Source organism: Dermacentor albipictus, chromosome 5, assembly GCF_038994185.2.
Source record: "Dermacentor albipictus isolate Rhodes 1998 colony chromosome 5, USDA_Dalb.pri_finalv2, whole genome shotgun sequence".
In the NCBI taxonomy this organism is placed as follows: domain Eukaryota; kingdom Metazoa; phylum Arthropoda; class Arachnida; order Ixodida; family Ixodidae; genus Dermacentor; species Dermacentor albipictus.
The window spans coordinates 166,292,921-166,316,284 of record NC_091825.1 but is presented as its reverse complement, the minus strand read 5'-3'; the positions used below and the strand labels follow the sequence as shown (position 1 = coordinate 166,316,284).

Genomic DNA, 23,364 nt, shown 5'->3' with positions numbered 1-23,364 from the left:
CTGCTTCAGCTTAGCCAAAACATAATTTTACGGTTTCTTACTGTGTTGTTTGATAGAATGTTGTTCTAGTTAGTTGCGCTGGAAGAACTGGTTGGTGTTCGAGCTTGCGATCTCGAGCCACACTTGGGCGTAACGCTGGAGCAGCTCGTTTCTTTATGCCTTGGAGCGCGTTTATGGTTGGTAGTGTGGTCTTGTGCAGCTCGTGTTACGTTTTTCAGTGCTGTTGCTCTTGTTTGTTGAATTTACTGATGTGAATGGAGCATATGCGGGCTCTCAGTTTGGCAGAACTCTGCCACATGTGTTTGACCCCTGTTGATTGCAAGTCGCACAAGCCTGTTCCCTTAGTGAGTGAAACTAAGTGAAAGAAACTTGGCCTTCTTTGTGGAGAAAAGACAGTTGGCAAAAATGAAGCACACAAAGGTAGAGAGGTTTTGGTATAGCCTGTACAGTGAAAGATCCACTCAAGATCCAGGTGCTGTACCGTATCTTCAGAAGATAAAGCATTTATCTAAACACGAGCACAGGGTGTAAATGATCGCACTCCGATGCATGTGATACATAATGACAATCACCACGAAAGCCCATCGCATTACTATTACTTCCACAGGTAATTTTCATGGCTGCTATGGAATGGCTGCCTCACTGCACCACAATCTATAGCAACTAATACACTGGGCATTTCAAATGGTTCATGATAGCGGGTTGGGCCCTGGCCAGACTGAAGCAGCGGCACTCGAGAGACACTTTTCAACGCCCAGCCTCGTGTGAGTCACTTGACACTCGTCACGGACACTTGCTGACATTGCCTTCAGGCGGGAACAGGCCTTTCTGTTAGATTCACGTTTCACGTCCAGGCTTTCGTTACTATAGGCTTCTGCGTGCGTAAGGCGATGCGAAATGTCTGAATGCACTTTGCTCATGGACAAAAGGCGCCCTTACTTTGCACAGCGATTTGGAAATGTGTATGCATCCTACATCGACGTCAATGCCGACGCGCACCACTTCTGCGTTTTCGAGCTCGACAGCAGTGTGTTGACGTGGTGTCCAAAACCAAACAGGCATCCGACTTTGCCAGAAGGCGTACACACAACTTAAAGAATCGCTACATACGACACACCCTGCAATATGCATGATCCGTGTCGGCACCATATGCAGTCGGCGCTGTGCTACCACGACTCTTCGAAACCGACAGTCTAAATAAGGTGACATGTCGTGCCGTTTCGTGGATGCAGCACAGTCCGTTCGAAGCTTCTGTAGCTTCGTAACGGCAACGTTATTCCTACTCGCCGATATTACACAGTGACCCAATATGCAGTCGGCGCTGTGCTACCACGACTCTTCGAAACCGACAGTCCAAATTATGCGACATGTCGTGCTGTTTCGTGGATGCAGCACAGTTCGTTCGAAGCTTCTGTAGCTTCGTAACGGCAACGTTATTCGTACTCGCCGATATTACACAGTGATCCAATACTACAGTACACACCACACAGCCACAAGGAATCGCAATGGTCCTCCCACTGCGTGCACGCGTGTGTAGGCGCCGACAGTCATTTTCGATTTTAAAACGCAGCACAAAATAAATGCTTTATTTATTTAGGCGTAGTGTATTTAATAACAAAACGATAACGTTAGCATTTCCTGTATTTTTTACTAAGTTTTGTTTTTGTGACGTCATCATGCGTGGCAGCAGCGGACTCCACTTGGGGTCGTCTGCTGCCACGCGCGTGCACCCAGCGCCGGCCTCATAATATACCGGCATTCCCATGCATGGTGCGTCGATGCGCGCGCCCCCCTCCGCAGCGGCGGAGGGGGGCGCGCGCATCGAGGCACCCTACATAACACAGCGCTGCAGCGCCAGATTTCCCTCTAGGTAATGTAGTGAGAAACTCTATGTTCGCTGACGTGTGATTAGCAGCAGCCCACTGGTATTGATTGCAGTCCGATTGCTCCGATGCAGACCGCAGCAACGCAGGGCATAGAATGAAAAACCAACCATAGGGCGCGTTGGCAGCTGATTGTCAGCAGCGGCAGCCGCCTCCGGTTGTTGCGCTATGTGAGCTACTTATTTAAAGCACGCCGACTTGCAGGAATGTTTCCCAACGTCGGCAAAATCGACGGCAATGGCACCGGAGCCCCCAGCGACGACGCTCCGTGGTGGCTACGGTACTTGGGCAGGTTCGTAGGAACTGTCAGTGCGCTTGGTAAGCCTAATCGGATTTTTCTGGTTATTCCTGCCCCCCCCCCCCCCCCCCCCCCGGCTTCGCAGAGCTCTAGTACTTGCTTTTGAAGTTGTATTGGTTGTATCACGACTGCAGCTCGACGATATTCAGCAGGATAAAGCCGGCAGTGTGAAGCGGTTGCATATTTGATGAAGTGAATGTGTCGCTATTCACTTGCCCTGCTCGAGTTTCGCGATTGTCACACATGTTAAACTATTCGTGTATGGCCACTGGCTGTAAGTACGTTTGCTTTAGTGCGCTGACGTTTAAATGGCCTTTATAAACAAATAATTCTACTTATTTTAAACTTTCAAGCAGTCGAAATTGATATTGAACGCAGGTTCCACGGGCTCCAAGTGAGAGCTGCTTCAAGTGAGACAGCTGCTCCGCGATGTCGTGAACAACGCAAAATGTTTATGTGGAATATTCGAGATTAGCGCTACGAAAGTTTCATAACTGCGTGACTGTACGTGCCATGCTTGGCGTTGCTTTATTAAAATTACATTTTGAGCGTAACGTGCACTTGTTTGGTGGTAAACTTGGTTTTTCTCTCTCTTCAGTTCACTCGTACCACTTGATATATAGTAACCCGTCTTATCCGGGAGGTGGTTGCCTTTTTGACACCGTTCGACGGACAGCAGTAGTTGCTGTAGTGTGATACGAGAGGTCATGCGGACCCGCCGTGGTATTAGTGGCTATAGCGTTGGGCTGCTAAGCACGAGGTCGCGGGATCGAGTGAGTCCCTGCCACGGCGGCCACATTTCGATGCAGGCAAAATGCGAAGACACCCGTGTACTTAGGTTTAGGTGCACGTTAAAGAATCTCGGGTGGTCCAAATTTTCTGAATCCTCCACTACGGCGTGCCTCATAATCAGATTGTGGTTTTGGCACGTAAGACCCCATAATATTAAGGTCAACCGGATGGTGTTCAGGTGCATTCTATTTCTTTTTTCTTTCCTTCGTTTCAGTTGCCATTGGTCTCGGCGCGCAGTTGGCGGTGCTCTCTGCCATCACCATATCATCGGCATGCCTTTTGGCCGCTATTCTGCAAATGTAAGAGGTCACATGTATCCCTTAACGAATAAGTACGTAATATGTTTGTTAGAACACATTATATTGCTGACAGTTTGGATCTGGAAAAGATCTGTGCACAGCTGTTCGTTTTGTTACGTGTAGCGGATTAGAGAAAATCAGTGCAATGCATTTTAACTTGCACTAGCCCATTCGCCAGTGCTCTCGCTTGAACTGCAATGGGAGTAGTGGATGAATCGCAGTGCGATTTCTTGTGTTGATGCCTTATTGATTGGGGTATTAAATAGTGCCGTTTTCGAACTGAATTCTGAGTGTTTTCTCATTTTTAAATAAGGGAAGTATACAATCTGTATCGCGACCGTTTGTATCGTATTGTACAATCTGTACGACACACACACACACACGTGTCTGTGTGTGTGTGTGTGTGTGTGTGTGTGTGTGTGTGTGTGTGTGTGTGTGTGTGTGTGAGCGCGCGCGCGCGTGTGCATGCATGCATTTAAGGCTACTCGCAAATGGACATTCAGTCAGCTGAGTAGCTTGTAAATCGTCGCTTTCAGTTAGCTGGTGCATAATTGCATAACAGTAATGTAGCAAGTGAAAGCACCTCACATTGGTTAAAGGGGTGCAAATGCGCTAAGACGAAAATAATTTGCTTTGTGTAAAGTGGGAAGCAAATTTGGAGGCTGCTTAAAAACAACCCATTCCTATTTAACACTGGAGCTTATTGAGCAGCAGTTAGTTTGTTTTTGGATTTGGTGCTCCTGCACAGGGATCAGAGCTCTCCCCTGAGGCTTTAGTAAGTGCTGTTATCCCTTACAGTCACCCATTGTTGTGGTATGTTGGCTATTGTGTTGTGCTGCTAAGCCAGAGGTTATGAGATCAAATCCTGAGATTGCAAGATCAAGATGGGGGTGAAATGTAAGAACGCCCAGGTGCCTTGCATTGGGTGCACATTAAAGAACCCCACGTGGTCTAACTTAATATGGAGTTCCCCACTACGGTGTACCTTTAATGATACTATAGTTTTGGTACGTATAACTCCAGAATTTTTTTTAGTCCCTTTATTCAAACAAATGAATATTTGACACCTTTAAATGTGAATCACGTTTATGAATCTAATACTGAAGTTCATTCAGTTCATATTCATCTTGAATATATTAAATGCCTACTTAATGGCTGTGCGTTTTACTTGTAGCAATGCAAGCAATTTGTAGTGTATGCTTTCTATGGTCTTGTACTATGTTATTGCTGACATTAAGGCAGGAAAAGAAATTGTAGATGAGTGTTTCCAAATGAACATTGTTAAGATGTACTGATACAAACTTTCTCCTCCAGGATTGTTGGCATGATGGTGGCCCTGATTGAGGCACCATGTTTCTGTGCTTTTCTCGAGTTTGCCCAGGCTCCAGGCAACTTCTTTGACCGCAAACCATACTGGTACAAGGCACTTCTGTACGGCGTGTAAGTGCTGTGTAGCTTTGGTTACTCATTAGTGTACTTTAGCCATTGAGTAACACCATGCCAAACCTCGAAAGCAGTGGTCTTATGGTAGATGTGGGTTAAGCTTACATACAGCCATTTTCACGGGCACCCAGTTTAAACTAGTGTCATTTGTACTGTCAGAACTGAAAGTTTTGCAGAGCAGGATCAGTATAAAATGCAAATTTCTGTAAAGCCTAGCCCCAGAGTCCGTAATTCAGTTTGTTTGCAGCAATATGTGTGACATGGCAGCATGGTGTTCCACTCATCTAAAGGTGCCTGCTTATAGCAAACCAGAATTGAGGTTTTTCGTAAAAGCCATGCCCTGTAAACTTTTTACACCAACTGTGCATCCCCCAGTTCTTTCAAGTTGTGTTCCGGTTGGAATGATTAGAGTTATACTTGTCATACAGTCAAATCTCATTACTACGAACCCCGCATTAACGAATTTCTCAAATTTACGAATATTTTCAATGTAAAAATATTACAGAACTACGAATTTCAATACAGCACATATTTCAGAATAACGCACATAGTTTTTTTTCTCCGTTATGCCCAAGTAACGTCAGTATTACAAACTCTGCTAAAAGTAACAGCGCCGCAACTCTCGCATGGAACAAACCGCGAGTGCAGTAGCTATCATCACCATGTCGAGTGCCAATTGCTTCACCACAAACTTCACGACAAAGGTTTGGCAATGTTTGCGCGAGATTCAATGATGAATGCAGCTAGCGACAGCGCCAACAAGTGAAAGCAGTTTTCGCTGCAAGACAAATTGGACGCATTGCAGGAAATCGACGTGTGCAGACAGCATAGCATTGCCCCATTGGCTGTCGTGACCATTTTGAAAGACCAAGACAAGATTGCCAAGCTTCAATGGGAATCGCAACTTGCTCCTACGAGGAAGTGGCAACGACTGGGAAACTTTCAAAATGTGGACCAAGCTGTTCTCGCATGGTTCAAAGATGCCAGACTGCAAAATGTTCCAGTGTCTGGCCCAATGCTCCAAGAAAAAGCCCGCAAATTTGACGGAGCACTTGAAATAACTGGGTTCGACGCCAGTGTGGCTTGGCCTTTTGGTTTCCCGCTCGGAATCTCTCCGCTAGCCACTTGGCCGTTGACCCTGAGCGAGAGCTATCGAAGCAGCGTTCGTCTCGAGCATTCTGTCGCAACGTCGAACGTGTCTGGTATTCTGGTAACCGCACACAAGCTGAACCTTTCAACGGAATGGTGGAGGCATAAACTCAAGCTGGTGAAGGAACTTTAGCATAGACGTACATGAGCTGCCTGATCAGTCTCCACGGTCCAGCCACCTGTTGGCACAGAGCCATAGAATAAAGAACCAACTTCAGAGCTTAACCAGCCAAAGAAAGAGGTAATATTGCTCTAACCAAGTGTAAAATTATTACACTCCTGTGAAACATTTACACCAGCAGCAAAGAATACATTTTGTTACTGCTACTGTGTCTGGTTGAGCTCTATGCCACCGGGTGGCTGCACCGTGCAGATCATTCATATTCGCGCTCCTGTTCATCCCCTGAAACAACACACAAGGGGACACGGCCAGGCCCTGTCCCCTTTGCGCTTGCGTTTACCCTAATACTGGACTCGCGAAACGCTATTGCGTTAGTAATCTTCCGGTGTAAAGTGATGGCCACAATCGCGCAAATCCTGGCGCCGATCGAATAGCGGCAGTCCGCTCGTCTACTGGTTTGCAGAGGGACACCATGTCGCAGCTTGACATGTGGCCAGTCGCTACGTTTGCAATCCACAACACAACAAAGTCGAATCGTAGCGCTCGCGAAAAGACAGACACTGACGGCGGAGCTCTCGTCAAAGACGGAGCACGTTGTAACACACACTTGCTGCGTGCCGGCAGTGCTTAAGTGTGCTGAAAAAATTTTCTTGTGCATTCCCTTTATGTTACTTTCTTTTTATAGAAACACATTAACTAACATTTCAACTATTATGAACATCATTTGTTTACCATAAAGTTGGAAAAATTATTGATCACGTGCCCTGGTTAGCCAATCGGATAGCTCGCCCCACTGACGTCGTATGGGTGATTTGGGCCATATGGGTAGGGGCGGCTTAAAATTCCGCCGAGCAGCGTGCTGCGATCGGCAGCGATGTGCGTTTTTAAAAACTCATAATAAATTACACGCTTTACGCAGAGCACTTCAATGAGTCAATTAATGATCAGAAGGGCCTACTCTAACGACTCAGTACGTTTGTAGAAAATCATCAAAATCGTTTCAGGGTCCCTTTAAAGGGAGATGCTCCTCGAAAAAACAATTCTTTAATATTTTTACTATAGATCCGAAAATCCACCCACTTATAGAGTATTTCATGCAGATTTCAAATATGGCGTTAGTTTCTGTGTAGCTGCTATAATTCTTTGGGTTAAGTCTTGCACAATGGTGATATTGTAGCACTTTATTGTGTAATAAATAAGCAAACCGCTATGTGCTGTAGTCTATTTAGCTCTTTGGAAACCACAGAGAGCCGATACCTATTCAAACAGCGTGTACAATTACTGATACTGTAAATAAAAAATTAGGACACTTGAACTAATCTTTTTTCACAATTGCATGAAAATAACCTTGTACACTTACAAGTGTCTTATACTAACGAAATTAGGCAGACATACTCTTGATGATATGTACAGTGCTAATATCTACTTGAAATTGCAATATCTCCCAGCAGTAAGTTACGAAAGTACATGGTTATAATTCACAGAATTGAGAAAAAAGATGAGTTGAAATGTTCTAATTTTTTTGCATAGTTTCGATAATTGTACACACTGTTTGCCTAGATATTGGCACTTTGCGATCTACAAAAAGCTAAACAGGCTACAGCACAATGCTTTTTGTGAAAATTTATTACATGAAGTGCCTATAAAATGACAATATTTTGCTGTTTCGCATCGCATAACACTTAAACTAGAACAGCTACTCAAAAAGTAGTGCCATATTTGAAACCTGCATAGAAAACTCCATACTTGACTGAATTTTGAAACCTCTAATACTAGTAATAAAAAAATTGTTCCGAGGAGCGTCTCCCCTTAAGAGAAAAAATGGAGCTTGGCAGGTCATGTAAAGCACAGATTAGATAACCAATGGGCCATTAGGGTTACAGAATTGGGTACCAGGAGAAGGGAAGTGCAGTTGAGGACAGCAGAAGACTAGGTGGGGCAATGAAATTAGGAGATTTGCGGGCACTAGTTAGAATTGGTTGGCGCAGGATGGGGGTAATTGGAGATCGCAGGGAGAGTCCTTTGTCCTGCAGTGGGCATAGAATGGGCTGATGATGATTATGATTGACTGCACCTGCGTCTACTGCCGAGGTATGTCATTTTTATTCCTAGGTTTGTCCACTGGCTTATAACCGCAAGTTTTTCATTACAACAATATTTCAAAGTAACAAATGATTTTCGGCGGTCCCGCATGATTCATTATATCGAGATTTGACTGTAACATGTTTCTTTGTTCCTTGTTACAGGGGTGGTGTGCTACCTGTGGCACTGTGCGGTGGCGTGACTACTTTCTTTGGTGGTGGCTTGGTATTTGTGGCTGGATGCATTTATGGAATTATGGCCATGGGTCGCAAGTGAGTTTGTTATATTGTAGATCTTTCTTTCATTTCATGGGTATAAGGGCCTAGAGGGACTACATAACATCAGAGGGAGCGTACATTGAGATGTCCAGGGGAGAGCAGCTGATAAAACAAATGTGCAAATGAATGCTTGTGTGTGTGTGTCGTTAGCATTGCTTGTGTTGGCAGCGTTGACCAGTGTGACTGAGAAAATTGTACTAAAGGCTGTTTCGCATGCTGCAACTGGAATGACGAAAATCGGTGCGGTCACATGCATCGCAACGCGATTTTTAGGGGCCCATTTCACTGATTGAGATTTCAGCAATGCGACTGGTGCAACGCCCAGGGTTGCTTACTGCCAGGTTTTGTGGCACACGCTGCATAATTTTATTGTAATGAATAAAACGTTTACATTATAATGTTATTGACTTTTCTTGATTAGGAGCAAATAATACGCATGTTTAGTCATTTAAAAACGTGTTACGATTTGTTTTGGAGTGCGCCATGGCGGTTTCTAAAGTACAGTGTGACATCGTGCACGTAAACAGCTGTTCCCAGGTGGTTCAGCTGTTCCCAGCTGAACCACCTGGGAACCTGCTTTCTATGACTGTTTCGTTCTGCCTGTGCTACAACAATCTACCAGATGACCTATCGACAAGTTCATATAGCTACCCTCACCGCATATGCAGTATTCGGAATTCGGCTGCCACGAAGTCGCCGTGTCAGCCTAACAAGATCCCCGTGCTCGGGGTCGGCTTCTGGAGAAATTATGCTTGTATATTGCTCGTGATTGTGCATATGCAGTGCCTGCTCCTAGCCTTATTCTTGCGCCAAACGCAACAAGCACCAACCCGAAAGACCGCGTGTGCCTCTGTACAAAGCCGAAAATGATCTGTGGGATTACTGGACGTCGAATAAAAATTGTGTTGTAAAATTCAGCCTTAGTACTAGCCTGGTTCGTCATTGCCGTGCGTGTCCTGTGAATATATATTTATTTCAAAGTACCTTACTGGCCCCAAGGGGAGCATTGAGTAAGGGGGGGCGTCATTGAACAAATGACAAAAGAAAACAGATATATGAGCGTTAAAAAATGTGAGTGCTAAATATGTTTATAATCACAGACTCGCAGAACAGTGGAGCAAATAAAAACACTAAATCAATACAAAGAGTTGTCGGGAAAGAAATGAAAAGTACAATTCACAGTAACAGAAAAAGCGATGTAACACTCGCACAAAAAATCGTACATAGCGTGAGCACATAAAGCAAACAAAATTGAAACAATAACAAAGAAAGTCGTGACCCATATATGACACATATGACATGGCATATGTACAGTCGCGGACAGAATATTATGGACCATGAAATCTAAGAAAAAGCTGAATATCTCCGCAACCTCACAACGCAATCTGGTATTTGCATTTTGGACCTCGACTAGAACATGCTAACAACGTTGTCGTGGGCAGTTTTACTGGTTACTGCTACAGGCTGCTCGGGAATTTAACGTTTTCGGAGATGCCGTGGTCCATTTTATTCTGTCCGCGACTGTACAGACAAATATATTTGTTATGGTGAAGACTGTAGGTTCAGTAGTTGTCTGAATTTATCATTGCTCATATGAGCGACTGCTGTTAGGAAGCGAATTCCATAACCGAATCGCTCGTGGTAGAGCTGAGAAGTTAAATGCATTTGTGTTGCCATAAATGCGAGTGAGGCTTAAATCATTATAAAGTCGTTGTGATGTGCAAGATGCACGTTCCAGTGGCAAGTTTGATGGCTTCATTTGGCGAACATATCTATGGAGCAAGGAGAGGAGTGCTACGTCACGTTGGCTACTCGGTGATTGAAGGGAAAGGTCGAGTTTTGAGTAATGCTGGATTGGTAGCTGTAATTTTGCGAAATAAATCGACTAGCTCGGTTTTGGATGGCTTCTAACATGCGGATTAAGTATTCATAGTATGGCGACCACATAGGGGATGCGTACTCAAGCTGAGGGCGTACAAATGATACGAATGCTAATTTATGGATGTTAGACAGGCAATTACGCAAGTTGCGACGAATACACCCTAGAGATCTGGAAGCGTTTGCATATATGGTTGCAATGTGAAAGGCCCAGGAAAGGCTCTGCATTAAGATTTACGCCTAGATATTTAGGTTCTGATGCCCAAGTTGCTATATTTGCGTTTATAAAATAGGAAAAGCTATGACTTGATGTTTTTCGTGTGAATGTCATTAGTTGGCATTTGGATGAGTTAAATTTTGTTTGCCAGTCTTCACACCATATATTTGAGTTTCTAAATATTCTAAATATTTCTAAAGGCTCGAAAGCCAACGCATGAAATGTTTTGAGCAGTTACCATCACTTTTCTAGAAACCTGTACGCTGTAACATAGCATTCTAAAAGACATGCTTCTCGTCCACTTTGTTGTCCTGTGTCTTGCGCTAGTACTATACTCTGAACTTCTAACAAGACCCTATCAATACGCGCTATCCATAATGCAGGATCATAGGCCCACGGCAGGTGCACATGCCGTAGGGTTTTTGAGCTTTCTGCTCGGCCTCGGACGCCGCTCACGGTTAGCCTCTTTTGTTGAAATAAATATTATTTTGTTATTAATGTTATTAGTTTCTTCACTGTAATTTATAGCAATCATCCAGATTTCTTAAGCTAGTCATGCATTTAACCTGTATTAGGTCAACATTGTTACGACATGCTTATCGGAGTCATTTCAAACGAGATTGCTCAGCCAGAGAAAGTACAAATGAGTCTCATTGTTTATTCCAATTTGGTATTCCTAAACAGATTATATTGGCAGAATTTTATGCCTGCAAGTCAATGTTCAGAGTTGGAAAAACTGATTCCTTTTCTTGCTGTCGAAAGGCTGCTTCAGTGTTGATAGCATGCTATAATTATTCATTTTGAAAGTGTTAAACAATTACTATCTTTCTAAGCTTATCAATGCGTTTTTGTTCCACGAACACAATTAAGTTTTCTTTCTCCCTCTCATTGACAGCCATGGAATGAAACTGTTCACTTTCATAAGTATCAAGATGCAAACAATTCTGGAGTTTCCCCTGAGGATTTGTCTGCATCATATAGTGTGCATGTTTGTATGAAGCTCTGGTGTTGCAATTGCAGTGATCTAAGCATATTTTTATATTGCAACAAATGAATTAATTGAACTTTGTTTTCAAATCTACAATGTGGTACAGTTGAATCCCGCTATAACGAAATTCACGGTGCACGAAAAAAAATTCGTTCTCGCGGAACTTCGTTATCGCAAAAATTTGACGTGAAACGCAGAAAGAATTGCCCAAGCAGCAGCAAAGGCGTTTAATGCCAAAAATCTGTAAGCTTGGTTTGCTTACAGCACTGTGATGCGTTTTTTGCTGTGTTTGCCGCCGTGACAGCGCTGCCCCTTGAAGTCGAGCGTCCTAGCCGGCAACATCTCGTAGAATAGCCCGGTCTCGTCGGCGTTGTAAATGTCTGCAGGCGCGAAGTTGCTTAAAATTCCGGCCATGTTACTCGCCTTCCAAGCGGCTGCTCCGTCCACGTCTGCTGACATTGACTCGCCGCACAACACTTTTCCAACGATGTTATGGCAGGCCTTGAAACGGTTTAGCCAGCCAATGCTGGCTTTAAAATCATCAATGCCAAGTAGGCATGCATAGTTCAAGGCTTTCTGCTGGACGATGCTTCCCGACAGGGGGACGTTGCTGGCTCGTGCTTCCACAAACCACGCATGCACTGCTTTGTCCAACTCTTCATGGAGGGGCCGCGTCACCTTTTTGTGCTTCGAGGATGTGCCTGAAGCAAGTGCCATTCTCACGCTGTCCTTATTGCCTAGAATCGTTGACAGCGAACTTGCAGGAATTCCGAAGTCTTCAGCAATTGCCGCTTTCTTCCTTCCGCTTTCTGCTTGGGCGATTATTTGAGCTTTTTGCTCAAGGGAAAGAGTTTTGCGTTTTTTCACTTGCGTTGCCATCGTGTCCTGCAGATGAAAACTCGTCGTTGTCGAAGAGAAAGGCAGCGAGTGAACAACGCGACCACGACACAAAGCCAAAATGGCGGAACTGCAATCACGTGATTTCATGCTTAATGTGGCTTTGGATTTGACTTGGACTTCTCGCCAATAAAACTAGTTTCGGTTTCGCTTTTGAACGCGAAAATTTCGTTGAAGCGGAAACGCTCTGCAAAAATGGTTCGTTGTGCAGAGAAATTTAGGCCATTAATTCTTATAGGATACTCGCGGGGAATAAAAAATTATTCGTTGTCGCGGAAATTTCGTTGTGGCGGGATTCAACTGTATTGTAGTCATGACTACATGAATAAGCAAAAAAAAAGAAAAGAAACTGCAGATTCAGTGTACGTATTGGAATCTATGTGAAGTGAAGTTTTTGTCGAGTGGTCAATTAAATGGTGTTAATGTAACTGCGCTATATACAATTTGTCTTATTTTCAATAATCCAACATGTCACCTTTTGCAAGGTTAGCTTGTGCACCGCATACGCCACAACCTTATTGTCATGTAATCTTTATGCACTACACTGTTCACAAACTATACCGAAATGCAAAAGGCAGTTAATGTAGATGCACACTGCGCGACATGAACACAGTGCTGTTTGTTGAGCAAGGAATAGTGCGAGGTGTATGCAAATGAACGAATGACATGTGCTTATGTACTTATTTATATACCGTGCAGGCTGCAAGGTGGGAGTATTACGTGAGGGGGAATAAAAAAAGTAGTTACAAATGGAAGGGCACAGCATTAACAGGGTGTCTACCAACCGGGAAAACCGGGAAAACCGGGAATTCTCAGGGAATTTGAACAGTCTGGAAAAACTCGGGGAAAACTCAGGGAATTTGTGCTTCCATCAGGGAAAATTAGCTGTAACTTTATTGAAAGGGAACGAAACTCGTGTTAATGCTGGCTCCAGTAACAGAGGAATCGCAACGAATCGTCATTGACGCCGTGTCATCGGCACGATGTATTGCCAGAGTATTTAACGACCGATTTTCTAGACTCCCGATTTTTCGGACATGCCCGATAATTTGCACGGTTTTGCGGCACCACCACGTACTCCATATAGTCAATGTATATTGCCCCGACTGCAGGTCTGAAATGGCATTAATCAAAGCCGCCACCGCCGCTATTTTGATTATCTCGCCGCCTCGAACCGGCACTCTCGCAGGCAAATCCGCAAATCCGTAACCACCACCGCGGCAACGTCAGGCCTAGCTGCTTCTATGTTCGCTATTAAGCTTCTTGCCGTGCGGTGCCGTGTTTTTCATTGAAAGAATTCGCCGCTATAACCAATGGCACCGACTCCGCCTTTGTAATCGTAGCGATTGGCTTTGGAGCTCGCAGAGCACAGCGCGTTGCGTAATGCCAGTCTGCGAAAGTTAGCTTCGCCTCGGTACACTAATGTTAGGCGGTGAAGCATAACAAGCGTGGGAAGGGGGCAATTGTCGCGGGACACAGTATACATTACTTAATTACACATGCGTGCACGTCGTCTTCTGTCACAGTACAAGCCCTGATATGCCTAAAAAGCGTACTGGCAGGCCTTCAGAGCTTTTTCAGACTTGCCTGCGGTAATTTTAGCCCTTAAAGGCAGTTAAAGACATGCATTAATTTTTTTCAGACTGCCCTTTTTTTTTTGTGGCCCCTCGGAAATCCGAAAAATCAAATGTTGACTGTACAACTGACCAAGAGGATGCTTCAGATGATCCATGTGGTGAAAGCATGGTAGAAGGAGGATGAGAACAGAAAGGACCGACGCACTGAGGAATTAACGGGAAAGGAATTGCCGGCGCCTTTTTGAAGGAGCTTGAGCTAAAATAACTAAGTGTTGGCTGACGCTGAGACCCAGGTGACCCTCATCCAAATCAAAATAAATTGTTTAAGCAGTGAAACCCAACACTGAGATGTTGTGTACAGGCTGAGAGTATGTCAGGACAGTTGAGGTTGACTTTCCAGCTGCTGAGAGAGAACCTTAATAATTAGTTGTGACAAAGTTCCGGACCTCATACAGATGAGCTTGCTATCAGTTGATGGAAATAGCTGATATTAAAAAAATATTTACTTATGTATGCATCTCCTTTTCATTCGTATTTGAAAATGTTCGACTCAATTTGGAATGGGCTTTACCATTTCTTTCTCTGTGCATTTTACACCTTCCTTCTGTTTTCTTTTTAAATAAAATAGATAGTACTCCTTACTATTCAAACTGGATTAAGTATTTTTTTTTTGTTTCAGTATGCTTACTAGAGAGTGACAGCATCAGGCAACGTGGTGTCGGCCTGTCTTGACATAAAACAAAGTTCTGGCTCATTCAGGGAATTTCGCAAAGGTGTTCAGGGAAAACCTGGAAAACTCAGGGAATTTGGAAATGTCAACTTGGTAGACACCCTGATTAAGAAAAAAACCAGCGAGAAAAGCAGCACCAATAGAATGCACCAACTAGCCCAACATGTTTTACTGGCACAACGTTATACAATACTTAAACAATAAATTACTGCCCATGCACCCTGTGCAGATGGTAAACCAGCGAAGCTGAAATGTGCAGCCCCAATGTTTATCACTGGGTTAATTCCGACGGTTTATTCAAGTCTTTCTATATCATTGGTTATGTCTGTGTTTCTTAATGAGGTTACGCACACGTTTGGCTTAAGTTTATCACATTGTTTATTTGGAATGCCACACATCGTGCTTCGGAAGATCATCACAGGGACACATTTTTGAACCTCTTGGGAAGTTGGAGAGACACTGCTGCATGTGCGCTCTGCTGCAAGAGAAACGACGCCACTGTTGGTGTAGCCAATGGCCCACCGCACTCTAAGAAAAGTGTACACCCTTTGGAGTGTATATTTGCCACACAACAATAATCATCTGTCTTGCCCGCACTTCCTTTCTTGAAAACGCTGCACTCGTTACTTTCCTATCGGGAATGCTATGTCATGCTGATAACGTGCATGCAGTTCGTTACTGGAAAGTACCGGGCTTGCCGCGATAAAGAAAGGAAATGTGGACAAGACAGATTACGATTATTGTTGTGTGGCAAATATATACCCCAAAGGGTGCAACTGTTTTTAGAGTGCACACCTTTGCTGTGAGATAATTGACATCATGATACTGTCTTAACCCCGTCCCCCTCTGTGTCCTTTCCCTGCAATAATACGTAGATAAATGTGCATGTTTCAAATGCATCAACATTTCTATGTCTACCCAACAAGAAATTTCTCCGTCCATCATGTAAGATGAATGCAATGGCTGACATCCCCCTAAACAATGGCTCATACCCCACACTAGGGTTTTTGTGATCGGACCACTAGTGTTTCACCTAGGCATATACAGCTTCACCGTAAAATGTATGAACACCTTTCTGCTAGAGACCAAGACGATCATGAGGTGTACTAACAAATGAAAGTTAATTGAACATGCCGAGTAAATGCTGGTCCACAGGCAATAAATTGAAGTTGCACAAAAAGCAGAAGCAAAAACCGATGTGTGTCCATACAGATCCCAACAGGAAACGCATCCATCTTTGAATGTGTAACAGAGGCCATGTTGACAGAACATTCTCCCAGTGTCTTTGCATCTACAGCTTCCATAATTTCTCTAGGCAGCCGATCTCCACAGAGTGCTAGCTACTTCCGCTACAATGCACTCTCGACATCTGAGCGTGCATTGTAGAGGAAGAAGCTAGCACTTTACGCAGATAGGCTGCCTAGAGAAATTATGGAAGCTGTAGGTCTAAAAACACTGGGAGAATCTTGTCAGCGTGGCCTCCGTTAGAAATGCATGTATTTCCTGCCAGGAAACGCACATTAATTTTTGCTTCGTTTTGCATGTTCGGTTTATTGCTTGTCTGCGAGCATTTACTCAGTGTGTACATTAAACTTCTGGTTGTTAGATCGTCTAGGTTTTCTTAGTCGTCCTATGTGTTCTCTGGTGCCGTTTGCAGCCAGGCTATTCTTTATTTTTTTTTAGGCTGCAACAAGTCACTTTAATGGCCCTTATGATGCTTCTTTGTACCTTATAAAATCTTTTATTTGGCCAATGTAGTAAGAATGTATGGTGTGAAGGAGTAAGAACAGGGTACGCTATCTTCTAATTAAAGGGTTTACTGTGAAAATGCAGGGATTTATAAAGCTTACCAGAAAGTAGTACAGCAATAAAACCTGATCAAAACTAGTGCTTGATGAAACCAGAGAAACTGGAAAGGGAGAAAATACATATAAACATTCTGGAAAAAAAATGTGATCAAGTGTGCATGTGGCTACCTTCCAAGAAACTAGCTTTTTTTCCAATGGCATGGAACTGAGAGTCCACAAGCTGTCACTCTGTCTATCAGAATAAGAACAGTTTTTCTTGAAAGGTGCTGGCATGCAGGATTGGCAACTGTAGGGATTTTTTTCCTGCACTTAGAATTTTTCTGTATTTTCTTTCTGTAGCATTTTTATTTGTTTGGCTGCATCAAGCACCAATTCTTATCTAGCCTTCAATGTTGCATTTTTTTTTTCTGGTAATTTGTATAACTCTCCACATTTTTACAATGAACCTTAGTTGAAAGTTAGTCCTCATCCATCTCTAGTGTCATCCTGCTGATACTGCTTCGTGCTATGCACCCTTGCAACATTTGTGTGTTTGTGTGTGTGTGTGTGTGTGTGTGTGTGATTTGGATGTGAAATTGGGCCCCTTGGGTGGAGGTATCTCCTGTGCAGCCTTATGAATTCATTAACTATAGTGCAACAGAAATACAATGGACAAGAATGAAGTGAACACACAGAGCGCTTCATTCTTGTCTGTTGTCTATCTGTTGCGCTTTAGTTAATAATGAACACACACCAACTCGTTCTGTTTTCAGTTCTTATGTCAGGCTTACAAGCCTGCTTGTGTCCTGGAATATCTGCATGGCTATGTGTCCTGTAATTTAATTCTTGGCCATGTCCTTGCTAGTTGCGTGTCAATCCCCTGATTTTCCTGACAATCTTGTGTGATGTGCAGGCCCAGACAGTTTCTGGTGAATCCATGCAGGTGTGCAGGGTTTAATTTGCACTACACGTGCTGCTTTGATTGCTTTCAGTTGAGCTTTTCTAGGTGTAGGATGACCTGGAATGGTACTCACTTGAATCGGGTTTAAATTTATGTAGTGTCATACTACTGTTACACTGCTATTGCCAGATCGGTGTACTATATGTGCCTTATGTTTGCTTGCATCTTCATGATTAGCAACCTCTTCTGTGTGTTTGGCAGTTGCATATAGTCTCCTGGCCTAATTGCTTGCCCCCATATTGCACGGGATGGGCCTGTGGTGCTTCCAGTTCATGTGCCCCCGAGGTTATTTCTGAAGGGAGGGGTAGTCGTTTTTGCATCTCATATGCAAGCTGGCATAATATATTGGGGCCATGTTCTGAGCTCTTGAGGAAAAGAATCTGTGCTGCAGGCTGCAACTCTACTCTGTCTAGGTACTTGTTCGTTAGCTCTTTCTCATAGAGGTCTTCAAGCATGGTAAAATCGGAAAGACCTATTATCTGACGCCTGTATTCGATGAGTTGTCTTTTTTGTGCGCTGCTGGTAATTCATACCATACAATACCTTGGACACAAGCACAGCAACTGCGATTTTCCATAGTACCCATTCATTCCCCCCCCCCCCCATGATTTCGAGATTCTTTTCACCAGGTGTAGAATTTGTGTCCAGGCATGGCATAATTTTCACCTACGTGCTGGCTCTGCCATCATGGTCTTACACTAGCTGAGGATTTGTAGATGTCTTCCGGGTATCTGTCCAACTATGTGGAGCACATTGTGCAATCTGGGGTAGTTCTTGATTCTAGTTTTTTCCGACGTCGATGTATGCTGACTTACCAGAAAGTGAGAGGCCAGACTGGCCAAGAAAGTCTGCAGTGTTGTTCAGAGCTTGTTGCATCATTCTTTATTTCTGTATAAGGTAGCTTCCCATATTCTTGATTTCTGTATAAGGTAGCTTTCCCATAGAATGTAGTACACCATGGGCTGTAGTAGTACTTGTAGTATGCCTGTGTTGGTGTACGTGGGCCAAATGTACCCCTAACTCTCACATGGAACTTTGTCTTTCAAAAAGTTACTGTTTAACTTAAGTGCTCTACCAGAAATTTTTTTGTTCATTGTTCCTCTTATTAGAGTAGCATGAGGTACTGCTGTTAAAAGCCTCTTCACTCTCTTCATTCTTTCATAAGTGGTATTACACAATGCCCTGCAATAATGATTTTGCTGCTTATAGCCTGCTCGTATATACCAGAAGGGACAACTCTTGAAAAGGGTTTTCTTTGTGCTGTGTGTGCTGTGTAGTGTGAACATTCATGTCTTGACATTTATACATCTGTAGAACTAGCTTCCTGACAGTACTTGCTCTAGCTGATTATGCTTATTTGTGCAGTGCTGTCGAACAATACATATTGATGCAAGGAATGTTTACACACTCGAATTATCACGAAAGATGGTTGTTTTACAATTGTCCCCTTTGCTTTCGATTGGTGTTAGATTTTGCATAAGCATGCTCCTCTATGCAATAGTATTTGGAAGTTTAAGGGTTCAATAAAAGGTGAACTAAATCAAAGTGCAAGAGCTTTTTTTTACCTATGACTTCCATCAAAAGGAGACTTCCATGGATGGCAATTCAACCCCTTGCCTTGTGTTAGCAGCAGAAGGCTATAGCCAGAGTGGCAGGTGATTAAATTGAAGAACAATATTTTTGTCTATAGGTTTTTTTCTTGCCTGTAAGTAAAATTTGGAATAATTTTGTCATTACAAAAAAAGTAGTTTGTGGGCCTTTATTGAATAAACCACATATTGTGTATAGTTGAAATGTAGAAATTTGTTCTAAAATCCCCGAGTAAATGTTCTTGTAAGTATCATGGTATTTCGTTACTTATAAAGATAGTAATCATATCGGATATCGTTATAAGGGTTTACACACTAATATGTGATCCCAAAGTTATTAGAAACTGTTCTTAGAAATATGTAAGGCATGAATGTTTCTGCACACTTGATCAGCTGTAAACGTGCAAGAAGTGCTTGTGCTTGAAAGATTGTTTCACAGGAAGGGGATGCAACTGGCTGGCTTCACTGCACAGTTATGATTTATTTTCTTTAGTGTGTCGTTTTCTACTGTTTTATCCCCACAAGAACAGGCTGTTTGCCTGCTTTTCACATTGTTGCACGAGTTATACATCACAGTGCAGGAGGGTTCGTTGTCGCTGTGCCACTATAGCAAGAGAATAATTTACTTAATTTACTAGCTGTAGAGTTAATTGCCTTTTAAAGGAAATGTTAATACAGGTGCAGTAAGGATACAAAAGTCTGCAGCAAATTCAATGTTTATTGGTTTCTCTGCAAGAAAAAAAAATTCTCCAGAGAAGAGGTGCAACTTAATGTGCATGTAATATTCGAAAACAAATTAATGATGCTGTTTATTCAAGCCACGGATTTAATGCTATCATAGAAAATTCATTACGATAGCCTACAATTTCGCTCTGTCAAATTTAATAAGTGAGGTAAGATAACCTTGAAAGATGCATCGGGAAATTTACGCTTGAAAACCGAGAAAATGTAACTGAACAGTATCGCGTTCAGCACAACGTTGAAACTTTGGGTACTTTGCTGTCTTGTCATTTGCCCTTGCTGAGGTTGAAATTATTTAAGCTGCTCCGTACGTGCGATTTTTGTATGCTATTCAACAAAAGAAAATTGTGAAGACCCCAAAAAGCCATGTTGTCTCATGGCAACTCGCAAAGGTGTACGAAGCAAGCGTGTAAATGCACTTAATTTGCTGCGTAGCGTGTCGTCTAACGCATAGAAATGGGAGAATGGAATCTGCGGTACAAGTCTTTCTATTCTCCCTTCGCGTACGTACCAAATTTGGTAATCCACGTCTCCATGCATTGCACTTGTTGAGTGAGACGCCATTTCCCAAAGCAAACCGGCGAAATAGCTCTCCACGCAATTTGGGCGAAAAATTGCAGCGATCGCTGTGATGGTGCAACTGTGCGACCAACCAGTTGGTCACAGCCGAAAATCAGGGAAGTCAGCACTGCAAGTGCAATTTTCAACGCAAACAACGGAAATCGCACTTCCGGTGCGACGAAAATCTCATCATGTGAAACAGGCTTAAGAGCCACTGGTTCGCTTTTGTGCACTTTAGACAAAATGTGCTTATGGTACTTCGGGACATGAGGCTTGCATCTCTAAGGAAAGTGTAGCATAGCATTGTGCTATGAAATTGTTGCTTCCACTCATAAATATATAAACTTGCTCTAAAGCTTCTTTCATTCTCTGGTACCCCTGACACACGAGCAACCTAAAGCGCACTTAACTTAAGCGCGCTGAGTGTCGTTTTGGCGGCATGCAGCTATACAAGTTTCATATTGGTGGCAATGGCGATCACGATTCGGAAGGCAAAGCATATAATTTGGTAACTTAAAAATGTGTGCACAAAAGCAGTTTTTTATTATTAGAAACAGCATTTACAATCAACTTAAGTGCAGATGAAGTAGTTCATTGCAACCTCAATATAAGATTAATCATCACAAGCCTAGACAACTAGGCTTGACCAGTGCCAGTCCAAACATTGCGTTCCGCCAAACAGCTGCACTGCCATTACCCAGCAGGACCGTAAACAGCCCGAGAGCAAGAGAAGTTCTTTTGCTGTTCTTGTCTTTTATTTTATTACCTTGTAACGTTAGCAATTTCAAGTAACTTATTAAAAATTACACCTGGCTCTGCTTTCATTTTCGTATTTATTCATATTTTTTACTGATTGCTAATGAGACTACACACTTCACTGAATGCGCTCGCTGATGAGCGTGCCCTGCAGTGTCACTAAGCGTTCCCTTGTGGTGGCCTGCGAGTGACACTAGTGGCGAAGTGCATTCGCTCAAAATGCACTAAAGTTTGCCCATGTGACGGAGGTATGAGTTGCACAATTACATGCTTTCTACTTTGCCAAAAGAAGTGACTGTAAAGCTAGGTGTTTTAGCTCACTCGCTGCAGTCGCTCCCTCGGCATGCTGTGAAATAATTGCTTGTATAATTGTGTTGTGTATGATGAATCTTCTTTAGCACACGCTGTTTGTGTGGGCATTGCGAAATGTTAACCTATTGCCTCTTGTAGAGCCAGTGCCGATGAGATGAGAGCTCGTGCCACAAGTACCGCCAACCTGGTTCCGTCCAGTGGAGACGTAGAGGCACCATCGGGGGACAAGTTTACACCCAGCTAAAGGCAGCTTAAAACAAGATTCAGCCATCATTTGGTTGAGGTCTGGAAGCTGTCCTTATTTTTGCTGCAAACTCCTTCACATTCTTATTGTCTGTATCTTGTTGAGGCAGCATGATAATCTGACAGATAATTCCAGTTGAGCAGAACAAATCTTCTGCCGCACACCATTCTGAAGCTGTACAATGTTGCGAAGGTGTTTGAACAACATTGATTGACGTTGTGCAGTTGAACGAGGGAGCGTGTGGGATGTGCAGGAGAATAACTTTTTGTCACTTGTTCTTTATATCTACTGTGTTGCCTAAGGCATTTGTGTCGGCTAACCACTTCCTCTTGGTGTAGTTGCACAAATCTTCAGGCGTACCAGTATCTTGCTCTTTTATTTTTTTAAGGTGTTAAGAGGCCCTCTGCTCAAGTTGAAGTAGGCGTGCAGGTATTTTACATGTTTGGGTGTTTTCTCGCTGAGCACGCTTTCTCTGTTATATGCATAATTTCTTTGTTGATATTTGTTGTGTTGCTGCACTCTTACCTCCTTTTATTCTTTCGTGAAGCCTGTTACCACAACTTGTGAAGTGCTGCTCAAGGTATCTAAAGCAGCTCTGTACCATGGTTTCTTCAACCTGAATTACTGCCACTGGGCATCTGTAATAGCCTTCTGCCTTGGCAGAAGTCTTGTTGGTGTAAATCGTCCCATTCATCCTGGAACATTTTAACATATTTATAGACTGTGTGTATGGGTGTGTGAAAATGCAGTATAGTAGTCATTGTGGTTAAGCAGCTTGATCTAGCCAAAGCAAGCCAATGTTTTATGCCATGTTTGGATTTAGCCACAATCTGTACCGTATTTACTCGCGTAATGATCGCACCCCTGAATTTTGTCGTCAAAATTCAATTTTTTTTCTTTCCCGTGTAATGATCGCACCGCGAACTCGTCGCACCTATATGTCATGTGCCAAGTCAAGCTAATGATGACACTTACCATCTGTCGAATGCTGTCAGATGCTACGCAAACGACTCTTGCAGACATACCAAGCGGTCTGCACGCACCAAACATTTTTAAGCAGGTACCCCGTTTCATCACTTTCCGCACTTCCATGAAAAAACAACCAAACTTGCCTTGGCTTTATTACTTGTAGGCTTCATAATAGTTTTGGCCAACGACGACAAAAAAGGCGCCTTTCGATTCTTTTCATCTGCACTCAACGGCATGCAACAAATCGCGAGCAGCAACGATAGTGGCCTCGTTTACAGATACGTTATAAGTGTACCCTATTCATACGTACCCCTGAATTAGCGTACATTTTTTTTTTCGACAAGTGTGATCATTATGTGAGTAAATACGGTAGTGTGTGCAAATGGCACTAGTTCATAGCATACACATGCAAGATAGGTTATTGTAAAAGGGCAGTATGTGTTGTAACTTGCGTATGGGATCAAGTTTGTAGCAACCCCAACCAAAGTGTCCTGCTCGACTTGCATCTGTTCACTGAATGTGCTATGTATTCATTGTGTGGTGAATAAAATGTGCCTAAAATGTGGTAGCATGAGGAAGTTCGTTTCTTTGGGAGCCAAAATAATTGCTAGATCTTGCACCATTGGTAAACATGTTTGGTCAAAATTAATCCAGAGTTCCCCATTATGGCGTGCATCATAGTCGTATCGTGGTTTTGGCATGTGAAACCCCAGAAACTACCGCGCTTGTAGATAAGGTTGATGACCTTGAAAACCGCAGTAGGAGGTGCAATTTAATCTTTTATGGAGTGAAAGATGATGAACACGAAACGT

The 23,364-nt window shown here is 43.2% G+C and overlaps 1 protein-coding gene across 1 annotated transcript; it reads left to right on the top strand.

The window, feature by feature from the left end:
• The first annotated feature begins 1,896 nt into the window (after positions 1–1,896).
• fwe (Calcium channel fwe) lies at positions 1,897–23,126 on the top strand. The gene is made up of 5 exons (XM_065451126.2): positions 1,897–2,201; positions 3,188–3,272; positions 4,587–4,712; positions 8,232–8,339; positions 21,478–23,126. Exons 1-5 carry the CDS (start codon positions 2,090–2,092, stop codon positions 21,581–21,583), a joined length of 537 nt encoding a protein of 178 aa, XP_065307198.1. The 5' UTR covers positions 1,897–2,089; the 3' UTR covers positions 21,584–23,126.
• Positions 23,127–23,364: the final 238 nt, after the last annotated feature.